The sequence below is a fragment of the Salvelinus sp. IW2-2015 genome, unplaced genomic scaffold, assembly GCF_002910315.2.
Source record: "Salvelinus sp. IW2-2015 unplaced genomic scaffold, ASM291031v2 Un_scaffold8003, whole genome shotgun sequence".
NCBI lineage: Eukaryota > Metazoa > Chordata > Actinopteri > Salmoniformes > Salmonidae > Salvelinus > Salvelinus sp. IW2-2015.
Window position 1 is genome coordinate 1 of NW_019949263.1, and position 11,741 is coordinate 11,741.

Here is an 11,741-nt window from a genome sequence, read left to right on the forward strand (position 1 = left end):
TAGTATAACGTTAGCCCGTTTTGCCGCAGAACACGCCGCTCCAAGGAGTCTTTGTGGGGATATGAGGGGCTCCCTGTGGACTGACTTGGACATGGGAACACAGAGAGGCACTAAGGAAGCGTGGCCGCCCCTCACGGACTTCAACAGGGCTGGGTAGACAGATGGAGGGGTTCAGGCCAATCTGCAGGAGTGTGAGAGAAAGAGAGATGTGTGTGTGTGTGTGAGAGATTGCTGAAAGAGAGATGTGTGTAGTGAGAGAGAGTGTGAAGAAGAGATGGAAATAGGGGGTAGCGGGGCCCCTATTTCAGTTCCCTTACATCAGAAAACAACCAAAACACCTTGGTTTGAACAAGGGACCAATCACAAGCACTTTTCCAGAAGTCAGTCAGTACAGCATGTCCTTGTTCTCATTCAGCTTCTCAGAGTCAACTTGAGGTCTATTTGCTGTGTGCTTTGGGTTCACACACACAACCACACACACAGACACACACACAGACAGTCCATGTCCTATAAGAGTCAGGCGGTACAGGGAGAACAGTCAGTCTAGGTCCAGTCTGTCGTAGATTCCATATTTATACATCATGACATCACCACTCACTCTGGTTGATCTGGTGTGTGTGTGTGTGTGGTGTGACGTTCCAGCCATAGAAAGGCCTGATTGGACCAGCCAGTTGTGGTTCAGTGGGCACAGCGGTGTGGAACGTTCAGATAAAAATATAGATATTAGAACATCGAACAGATATTCTGAAAGGTCGTGCATTTTATCAGACCTCCCCTCCACTACATCTTCCTCACTAAACAACAACCATCTCCCTCTATCCACGGTCTTTGTTTCATTCGGTCGTCATCCTTGTTCTCTCGTTTTCCTGTCATCGACCATGATGCCTAGCTCTTGCATTCTCACGGAGGGACTGTGCTGTGAGTGAAGCTGTGACCTCACACACCACTTCCCTTTCTGACCTATTACAGGAGACCCATGACACTACTGCGAATGTGGACTGTATGTTGTGTGGTGTGTGTGTGTGTTGTCGGTGTATGTTGGGTGTGTGTGTGTGTGTGTGGTGTGTGTGGTAGCTGTGTCGTGTTACTGTGTGATGTGTGTGGTGTGTGTGTTGTGTGTGTGTGTGTGTGTGTGTGGTGTGTGTGTGTGTGATTTGCTCTTTTTTGGTGTTGAGAATGTTTGTTGTGTGATTAATATTGTTATTCTTTGTAATGACCAGCTAATTAAGCCAAATATTATATAAATAGTAACATATTGCTGAGGGAGGATATCTGCAGTGCAAGTTAAGGTTGATAGTACTGAACCTACGACATGTAACATTTCTCCTATGAGTGGTGTGTTTCCCATCTAGTGGTTGGTGGTTTGAAACTACAGTAAACTGCGCTGTTGTGTTTTTGTGATTGATTCAAATTGTTTTGGCCAACTTGTTGAAAATCTTCTCTCTCTTTGGCTCTTTTCCCTCTTCTCTTCTCTCCTCCCCTCCTCTCTCTCTCTCTCCTCCCCTCCTCTCTCCTCCCCTGTCCCTACCTCCCCCTCTACTCTCTCTCATTCCCCTCCTCTCTCTCTCTCCTCTACCTCTCACTCTACTCTCTCTCCTCCCTCTACACTCTCTCTTTCCTCTCTCTCTCCTCCTCTACTCTCTCTCATCTCCCCTCTCTTCCTCTCCTTCTCCCCTCCTCCTCTCCCCCTCTCTCTCTCCCCTCTACTCCCTCTACTCTCTCTCTCATCCTCTCCCTCTACTCTCTCTCATCTCCCCTCCCTCATGTTTTTCTCTTCTCCCCCCTCCTCTCTCTTCCCCTCCTCTCTCTCCTCCCTCTGCCTTCTCTCTCCTCTCTCCTCTCCTCCTCTCGCTCCCCATCTGCTCTCTCTCTCTCTCCTCCCTCCCTCTCCTCCCTCTACTCTCTCTCCCTCTCTCTCTCCTCCCTCTCGCTCCCTCGCTCTCTCTCCTTCTCTCCTCCCTTCCCTTCTCCTCCCTCTACTCTCTCTCCTCTCTCCTCTCTCCTCCCTCTGCTCTCCTCCTCCCTCTCTCCTCCCTCTCATCCTCTCCCTCCCCCCTCCCTCTCCTCTCTCCTCCCTCCCCTCTCCTCCCTCTACTCTCTCTCCTCTCTCCTCCCTCCCTCTCCTCCCTCTGCCTCTCGCTCTCTCTCCCTCCCCTCTCCTCCCTCTACGCGGCTTCTCTCTCCTCTCCCCCTCTGCTCTCTCTTCCTCTCTCCTCCTCCCCTCCCCCTCTACCTCTCTCCCTCTCTCCTCCCTCTCTCTCCTCCCTCTGCTCTCTCTCTCTCTCCTCCCTCCCTCTCCTCCCTCTACCTCTCTCTACTCTCTCCTCCCTCCCTCTCCTCCCTCTGCCTCTCTCTCTCTCTCCTCCCTCCCTCTCCTCCCTCTGCTTCTCTCCTCCTCCCTCTCTCTCCTCATCTGCTCTCTCTCCTCTCTCCTCCCTCCCTCTCCCTCTGCTCTCTCTCATCTCTCCCTCCCTCCCTCTACTCTCTCCTCTCCTCCCGCTGCCTCTCCTCTCCTCTCTCCTCCCTCCCTCTCCTCCCTTCTATCTCTCCCTTCCCTCTACGCCCTCTCCATCTCCCTATTTTCCTTTCTCAGGACCCTGATGCCTTTATTTGACCCTGACTCAGGCCTCCTCACAGTATCTGGGATGGTAAGATGTAGTTTGTTGTCTCCCTTAACAGATAGGATGAAGGCAGCTGGCCTCATGTCATCTTTTACTATTATCTTCCTCAGTAAATACACTCCTGTCTGCTTCGTTCTCTCTTCCATAGGGAGATAGTGTCATTGACTGCTTCGAGGTGTCTGCCACTGAACCATTCCTTTCCCAAGGTAAGGACAGATCATAAGTGGTTGTTCATTTTCCAATACTGTCCTCCTACCTCTCCCCCTCTCTCACACACACAGGTCTGTCCTCTACTCTCTCCTTCTTTCTCCCTCGTATTCTCTCCTCCTCTCTTTCTCTCCAGTGAGCCACTGTCTGACGGAGGCCCCAACGCGAGGCGTTGCCATGGTACCCAAGCTGGCATTGGACGTCCTGTCCTGTGAGGTCATGCGGGTCCTGCAGCTGACGGACAGCTTCATCGTGCCAATCAACTACCACGTGCCGCGCAAGGTCCAGTATCTTTCAGGCTACTGTAACGGCAGATCCATCTGTCATTTTGATGCCATGGCAACAGTTGTTTCCCTGTACTTGTTTATAAACTGATGGGGGGGGGGGGGACTTGGCAATAGTGTCTTTGTCGTCACTGAGGAAAATAAAGTTATGGAATGAGCAACCATTCAACAGGCAGCAAGCCTTTATGTCTTCCATTTTAGAGTATGTCTGCTTTTGTGTGTCTCTAATTCAGTCAGGACAGGAGTTCCATGCAGACCTGTACCCAGACACCTTGGGCCGGACCGCAGCCATGTCAGCTGCAGAGTGGTGGAAAGGTGGCGAGAAACAGGTACCACCATCACTCTACACAATATAACTATAATCTGTATTCTAACTTGGATGTACCACCATCACTCTACACAATATAACTATAATCTGTATTCTTAATCTACTTGGAGTTACCACCATCATCTACACAATATAACTATAATTGTATTCTAACTTGGATGTACACCATCACTCTACACAATATAACTATAATCTGTATTCTAACTTGGATTAGCACCATCACTCTACACAATATAACTATAAATCTGTATTCTAACATTGGATGTACCATCACTCTACACAATATAACTATAATCTGTATTCTAACTTGGATGTACACCATCACTCTACACAATATAACTATAAATCTGTATTCTACTTGGATGTACACCATCACTCTACACAATATAAACTATAATCTGTATTCTAACTTGAGTGTACCACCATCACTCTACACAATATAACTATAATCTTATTCTAACTTGGATGTACCACGACTACACAATATAACTATAATCTGTATTCTAACTTGGATGTACCACCACACTACACAATATAACTATAATAGTATTCACTTGGATGTCAATCACACCACAATATACTATAATCTGTATTCAACTTGATGTACCATCACTCTAACACAATATAACTATAATCTGTATTCTAACTTGGATTACCACATCATCTACCAATATAACTATAATCTGTTTCTAACTTGGATGTACCACCACACTAACAATATACTATAATCTGTATTCTAACTTGGATACAATGTACATACGTACAAAGAGAAGTGGCTTGGTTTTTTGGCACGGTTTGTACTTCAGGAAAAGCAATAGCCTGCTGTTCTCTAAAACATCCAATCATGGGCGTCTTCTCAGGTTGAGAAGGTCAAGGTCAACCATCCATCGTCAGAAGCCTAACAACGCTAAGCCAGCCAATCAGACGCCTGCTAAGAAGAGCTGCCCAGTGGGAGGAGCAAAGAGGTGAGAGTCCAGCATATCCGTTCTCCTCCTCTATGGTCATTTTCAATTTCTCTTTTGGCTCCCTCCATTCTCTCATTCCTCATTCCTCATTCCCTCATTCCTCCATTTCCTCGTTCCCTCCATTCTCGTTCTCTTCCCTCCGTTCCCTCATTCCTTTTCTCCTCTGCTAGCAACTACCTTTTTAGTGTATTTTTAATACAAATGGAATTTGGATTTTGTTTATTTTCTCTCAAAGTTGCATCGGGCCACACCATACAGTATTGATTGATATCTTGGATTAACCTGTGAGTATCCTAAAGTCTGTAAATTAAAGTAGTCTTAAACACTGAAGTATCTAAAAGTCTGTAGATGAAAGTAGTCTGAAACCTGTGAGTATCTAAAGTTTGTAAACTGTGAGTATCTAAAGTCTGTAGATTAAAATAGTCTGTAAACCTGTGAGTATCTAAAAGTCTGTAAATTAAAGTAGTCTGTAAACACTGAGTATCTAAAGTCTGTAGATGAAAGTAGTCTGTAAACCTGTAGTATCTAAGTCTGTAGAGAAAAGTAGTCTGTAAACCTGTGAGTATCTAAAGTCTGTAGATGAAAGTAGTCTGTAAACACTGAGTATCTAAAGCTGTAGATGAAAGTAGTCTGTAACCTGTGAGTATCTAAAGTTTTGTAAACCTGTGAGTATCTAAAGTCTGTAAATTAAAGTAGTCTGTAAACACTGAGTATCTAAAGTCTGTAGATGAAAGTAGTCTGTAAACCGTGAGTATCTAAAGTCTGTAGATGAAGTAGTCTGTAAACCTGGTGAGTATCTAAAGTCTGTAGATGAAAGTAGTCTGTAAACCTGTGAGTATCTAAAGTCTGTAGAGTAAAGTAGTCTGTTAACACTGAGTATCTAAAGTCTGTAGATGAAAGTAGTCTGTAAACTGTGAGTATCTAAAGTTTGTAAACCTGTGAGTATCTAAGTTGTAAATTAAAGTAGTCTTGTAAACACTGAGTATCTAAAGTCTGTAGATGAAAGTAGTCTGTAAACTGTGATATCTAAAGTCTGTAGATTAAAGTAGTCTGTAAACTGGTGAGTATTAGATAAAGACATCTGGTTTAGTGACCATATTATTATTATTCCTTCTCTCTAGAAAGTATTTTATTAATCAGACCATATACACTAATATGGATATATACACTGGGTGATCGGCCCTGTGCTGATTGGCTGAAGCCGTGTAATATCAAGAACCATATACCACTGGTATGACAAAACATTTATTTTTACTGGTCTAATTAGTTGGTAAACAATTTATTATAGCAATAAGAAACCTCTGGGATTTGTGATATATTGCCAATATACCACGGCTAAGGGCTGTATCCAGGCACTCAGCTGTTGTGTGTGCTTAAGAAAAGCCCTAGCCGTGGTATATTGCCATTACCACACCCCCCGGGCCTTATTGTTTAATTATATGATTATATTGTTATGTATGCTGTTGTTCGTCTCTCCAGGAGGCTCCAGTGCGAGGCTCTCACCCAGCAATCCCCTGAGCTCCACCAGCCAGAGTGCTGCCCGTCCCGCTCCCCTCCTCCACCTCTGGCCTCTCCTCAGATTCCTCCCCAGCCCCAGCCAGACGTGCGAAAGCATCAGCAGCATGTTGGTAAGGCTGTTGGGAAACAGTAGCACTGACTCATCTACAAACACACAATATACGAATACACACACACACACCACCATACGCACACACACATCCTTACCCATCAGCAACATGTTGAGTAAGGCTGTTTGGAAACTGTAGTGGTACTACATTACCCACAATGCTCTGTGTTACATATCCTGTTATGGTATTAGAAGTATGTATGTAAGATTTGACAGTGTACTCAAGCTAGGTAAGCGCTCTCTTCTCTCATCTCTCATCTCATTTCCTAACCTGTCATTATCTTATTATAATGCATGCTGACTGTTGGTTTGAGCTGTATTTACAACTGAACTGTGAGGTATAGAGAGTTAGTGGTTTGGACTAATCTGAACCTGTCTGACGATCCAATCCTACACACTGCTCGCATATCAAGACAGCACAAACTGATCTGGGACCAGGCACACTGCCAGTATCCTCTTGTCTGATGTAGCTGTACCATTCTAAATGTGCTGTAACCAACTTGTTTGTTAACCATACAAGAGTTTGGGACTAGGTTACTATAATGTACCTGGGTTGTGTTCATTGGGCATGTGTAACAAAATGTTTGCAACAGAAAACTAAAACAAACATTTCTTATTGGACCAGGTACATCATTGTAAATCATTTCTTCATGTTGGTGCCTAATGAACAAGACCCAGGTTACAAATAATGTAGCTAAGGTCTAAAATCACCCTGCTCGCCTCCCTAACTCCTCCCCTCCCTCCTCTCTCCCCCTCCCCTCTCCTCTCTCCCCCTCCTCTTTCCTCTCCTCCTCCCCCAGGTCCCAGCAGTAAGTTTCGTCACCTGCAGGGTGCAGTGCTCCACAGAGACACCACTTCACCAACCTGAAGGGGCTCAACCTACCACGCCCGGGGAGTGTGATGGCTTCTGTGCCAACCGCCATCGCGTGGCCGTGCCCCTCGCCACCGCCGGGGGTCAGATCGCCATCTTGAGGTACTTCCACACTTAGAAAATGGAAGATAATGTGTCTTTATCCGAAAATATTGTGGTATTCTTTAGTTATTTTTATTTGTCCTTATATTTATCTTTTTTAAGAGCCCTGGCAAGAAAGCAGAATTCTGCTAAAGTGAGGGTTTTTTATGGCTGCGTCATCTTATTAGTTGAGGGAGGTAGACAGCGCCTCAACTAACATGAAATAATATGCAGCTACAGAATTACATATACAGTACAATGTCATCAAATAATAGGAATGAATAGTATAAATAGTCATTAGGATTTCTGCGGGTGCCACCATATTAGACCAAAGATGTGGCTTTATTGGTTCACACATTAAAGAAAGAGGGATGTATCTCACTGCCCCCCCCCCCCCTCCTCAGTTGTCTCAGGCTGGAAGCTAGCGGACACGGGCCTGCCACCATCCAGAACTCTGCAACGTGTCTGACTTCTCTGGGACCCTTCAACAGTCACAGGCTGGTGTGGCGGCGACGATGCTAAGATCGCTGTGTGGCAGGTGCCCGAGGGGGGTCTGACAGAGACCCTGACTGAGCCAGAGACCATCCTGCAGGGTAAGACACACTCCACAGGGGCCTGGAGCCAATTTAAGTTCAATTAAGTAGAATTGAATTAATGAGTTAGACTCAGGCTGGGGCGTTTGGGGTCCAATGTGAAATATCTGAACATGTAGATGTGTGAGTGAATGTAGCCACATATGTATCAGTACTCTATCCTTCATTCAATGAGTGACATAAATTAAATGAACAGGATACCGGTATGCAATTTGCTACAGTGCTTACTGTCTTATTATCCTTATATATAGCCTGTTACTGTGTGACTGAATCTATCAATAGAAATAAATCATATCTGATTGATTGATAGAATGTGAGTGAGTGACAGGGGTTTTGACCAATCACAGGCCACACTGAGAAGATCTACTCAGTCAAGTTCCACCCCCTGGCGTCGGGCCTGCTGGCATCCTCCTCCTACGACCAGACGGTGCGCCTGTGGAACCTGGAGTCTGGGGACGAGGTCAAAGCGCTCCGGGGACACCAGGATCAGGTGATGGGGGAGGAGGGACAGGAGCGGGACATAAGGAATGTGGCATTGGCAGGGGGTGGAACCACTGGTTTTGTTAGAGAATAGGGGCGGGGTAGAATTTATCTGGGATAATGATTGATGGATGATATTGATTGATTGATCCTACCTACAGTATGTACAAGGAATGTGCATTTTGCTTCATTTCAACTTTTCACTCGTTCCTTTCTCTGCTCCCTCTCTCCTGCCTGGTGTGCATATAGATATTTGGGATGGCGTGGAGTCCGGATGGTAAACWCCTGGCCACGGTGTGTAAGGATGGGAAATTGCGCATCTACGACCCTCGCAAGTCTGCTGACCCAGTACAGGTGTGTGTACAGGAGACCTGAGGAGTTTTTAACCTTTTTGTTTGGAAGCAGAGTTTTTCCATATCTCCTTCTCCTTCTCTCTCTCTCTGCAGGAGGGTGCAGGTCCTGAGGGCCACAGAGGGGCTCGTGTGGTGTGGGTGTGTGACGGCAAATACCTGATGGTGTCAGGATTCGACAGGTGAATATTTCTCTGTATTTCTGTTTGGTAGTTGAGCTTCAATTTGTGCTTAYCAATCCATTTACCTTCATTTAATTCATTCAGTTCATCGTTTGTATATGACCATTCAGACAGTCTGACATGTAGTTGCACCAATGGCTTTATGGTCCTAAGAGGAAAACAAGCCCGCTGACCCGAGACCTCATTGATGATGTCACCACAGTTCACCTCACCTTTGACCCCCGATGTGTTTTCCCCCTTCTGCAGTCGCAGTGAGAGAACCCTGTACCTGCACTCCGCTGAGTCCCTGTCCTCCGGMGCCATCGCCAGCGCCCCCACCGACGTCTCCCCCTCCACCCTCATTCCCTTCTACGACCCCGACACCAGCGTCGTCATCCTCACCGGAAAGGTAAACGACAACAATCAAACAAATAAACAGAGCATTTCTTTTGGATAGAAGAAAATAGAACCCCTATTGACTTGATGTTGTGTTGAAAGTCTGTTACAGACTCTTGTGCTTCATGATAATAATGTCTGCCTAGCCTGGTTCCCGATCTGTTTGTGCTGTCTTGCCAACTCCTATGTCTAGTAGACAACAAAAAACTATCTGGGACCGGGCTAATGTCGACCATTGGTGGTGGTGGATTGGTAGATCCATACTGACTCCCCATACCCAGACTTTGACACGAGTAAACCTATACAGCCATTGTTGTTGTTGTTGTCTACATTTACCAGGGTGACACGCGAGTGTACATCTTTGAGATAGTGCCAGAAGCTCCCTATTTCATGGAATGTGCCAGCTTCAACTCCTCAGAGCCCCACAAGGTATAGACTTTATGTTAACAGCATTTACATCCCTGCTTTTCCCTCTTTCTTTCTCATTTCCTATATCCCTCTCCTTCTTATTACATGTTTTCAAGTCAATAGATAAAAACATTTCCCTGAATTTGTGACTTGTATAAAATGTCTGTGAATTGATTGACTGACTGACTAATTGACAATCTGTCAACCAATTACGCTGGCACCTGTAGACCTGTAGAATCTCTCTCTGCATGAACTTCCTGTTTTCTGTGTTTAGGGCTTGGCCTTCCTGCCGAAGACTGAGTGTGTGGTGCAAGAGGTAGAGGTGGCCAGGGGTCTGAGGCTCAGTAAGACTTCCATAGAGCCAGTGGCCTTTAGAGTCCCCCGCGTCAGAGTGAGTTYTGGCTGAACGCTGCCATCTAGTGTATATATGGGGGAAATAGGAAAAACCTGCAGTTATTTGATGACTTTTCAGACCAGGGCCTCAAAGYACTACCAGTAAAAAGGGTTTGGTATGTGAACCCCTGTTTGTACTTAGTCTGTGGAGTTTGAGCTGTTTGAGTTCTGAACTAATCCTGTCGTGTCTCGTCTCCCTCCTTCCGTCTCTCCGTCCGTCCACAGAAAGAGTTCTTTCAGGATGATGTGTACCCAGACACAGCAGTGTGGTGGGAGTCCTCTCTGACTGCCTCAGCCTGGCTGGCTGGTTCTGATGGGAAGCACCACTCCATCAGCCTCAAGCCCAAAGACATGACCCCAGGTAGGGGCTAACCTCAGCTCTGCTCCGCCCAGGCACATATAGTACAAACAGTGGACTGAAGTCAACAGCATTACTGTTAGATCCACCTTTTGAATGTCAGATGAGAAGCCGAGCAGATACAGTTTATAAGGGGCAACCTATCCACTCTTTCATGGGCCAAGTCCTGGGTTTGACAAGATTATCTGCCTTGTGCTTTGACATGATGGTGACACTAGCTAAATCTATTCTGACAGCCAATCGTCAATCAACTCAATGTGAGGCAGAGATCTTCTATAACGTAGAATTACCGATACAGGCTTTGAGCAAAGTCTTGTGGATCTGTGTACCTGGAATGACACACATATATAGTGGCAAGAAAAAGTATGTGAACCCTTTGCAATTACCTGCATTTCTGCATAAATTGGTCATCAAATTTGATCTGACTAAGTCACAACAATAGACAAACACAGTGTGCTTAAACTAATAACACACAAATTATTGTATTTTCTTGTCTATATTGAATTACATCATTTAAACATTCAAGTGTAGGTGGAAAAAGTATGTGAACCCCTAGGCTAATGACTTCTCCAAAAGCAAATTGGAGTCAGGAGTCAGCTAACCTGGAGTCCAATCAATGAGATAAGATTGCCCTAAAAAACACTCCACAAAATGTGAGTTTGCTATTCACAGAAGCATTGCCTGATGTGAACCATGCCTCAAACAAAAGAGATCTCGAGATAGAACTAAGTTGACTTGCATAAAACTGGAAAGGGTTACAAAAGTATCTCTAAAAGCCTTGATTCATCAGTCTACGGTAAGACAAATGTCTATAAATGGAGAAATTCAGCACTGTTGCTACTCTCCCTAGAGTGGCCGTCTTGCAAAGATGACGAAGAGCACAGCGCAGAATGCTCAATGAGGTTAGAAGATCCAGTAGTCAGCTAAAGACTTCCAGAAATCTCTGAACATGCTAACATCTCTGTGACGAGTCTACGAAACGTAAAACACTAAACAAGAATGGTATCATGGGAGGACACCATGGAAGAAGCCACTGCTGTCCAAAAAAACATTTGCTGCACGTCTGAAGTTTGCAAAAGAGCACCTGGATGTTCCACAGCGCTACTGGCAAATATTTCTGTGACAGATGGAAACTACAGTTGAGTTGTTTGGAAAGGAAGGAACACAACACTATGTGTGGAGAAAAATGCACAGCACACCAACATCAAAACCTCATCCCAACTGTGAAGTTTGGTGGAGGGAACATCATGGTTTGGGCTGCTTTGCTGCATCAGGGCCTGGACAGCTTGCTATCATCGATGGAAATGATTCAAAATTCAAGCCATTTTGCAGGAGAATGTTAGGCTATCTGTCCGCCAATTGAAGCCAACAGAAGTGGGTGATGCAACAGCGACAACGACCCAAAACACAGAAGTAAATCAACAGCAGAAATGCCTGTCTAACACAACCACATCCGTATATACACAGTGGCCCACATGGCATTCTAACACAACCCTGTATATAACACAGGGGCCACTGCCATTCTAACACAACCCTGTATATACACAGTGGCCACTGCTTCTAACACAACCCGTATATACACAGTGGCCCACTGCCCATTCTAACCACAGAAACACCT

The 11,741-nt window shown here is 45.4% G+C and overlaps 1 protein-coding gene across 1 annotated transcript in view; it reads left to right on the forward strand.

The window, feature by feature from the left end:
- Positions 1-2,580: 2,580 nt before the first annotated feature.
- LOC112079441 (coronin-7-like) overlaps positions 2,581-11,741 on the forward strand; it is a 14,265-nt gene continuing 5,104 nt past the window's right edge. The window contains 21 exon segments of the mRNA XM_070442338.1: positions 2,581-2,648; positions 2,770-2,827; positions 2,965-3,110; positions 3,346-3,441; positions 4,301-4,326; positions 4,328-4,405; positions 5,885-5,956; positions 5,959-5,981; positions 5,984-6,032; positions 6,831-6,880; positions 6,883-6,909; positions 6,912-7,005; positions 7,398-7,487; positions 7,489-7,577; positions 7,925-8,067; positions 8,307-8,411; positions 8,504-8,589; positions 8,836-8,977; positions 9,304-9,393; positions 9,647-9,763; positions 9,991-10,126. Coding sequence (XP_070298439.1) covers positions 2,601-2,648; positions 2,770-2,827; positions 2,965-3,110; positions 3,346-3,441; positions 4,301-4,326; positions 4,328-4,405; positions 5,885-5,956; positions 5,959-5,981; positions 5,984-6,032; positions 6,831-6,880; positions 6,883-6,909; positions 6,912-7,005; positions 7,398-7,487; positions 7,489-7,577; positions 7,925-8,067; positions 8,307-8,411; positions 8,504-8,589; positions 8,836-8,977; positions 9,304-9,393; positions 9,647-9,763; positions 9,991-10,126 — 1,765 coding nt within the window. The 5' untranslated portion in view covers positions 2,581-2,600.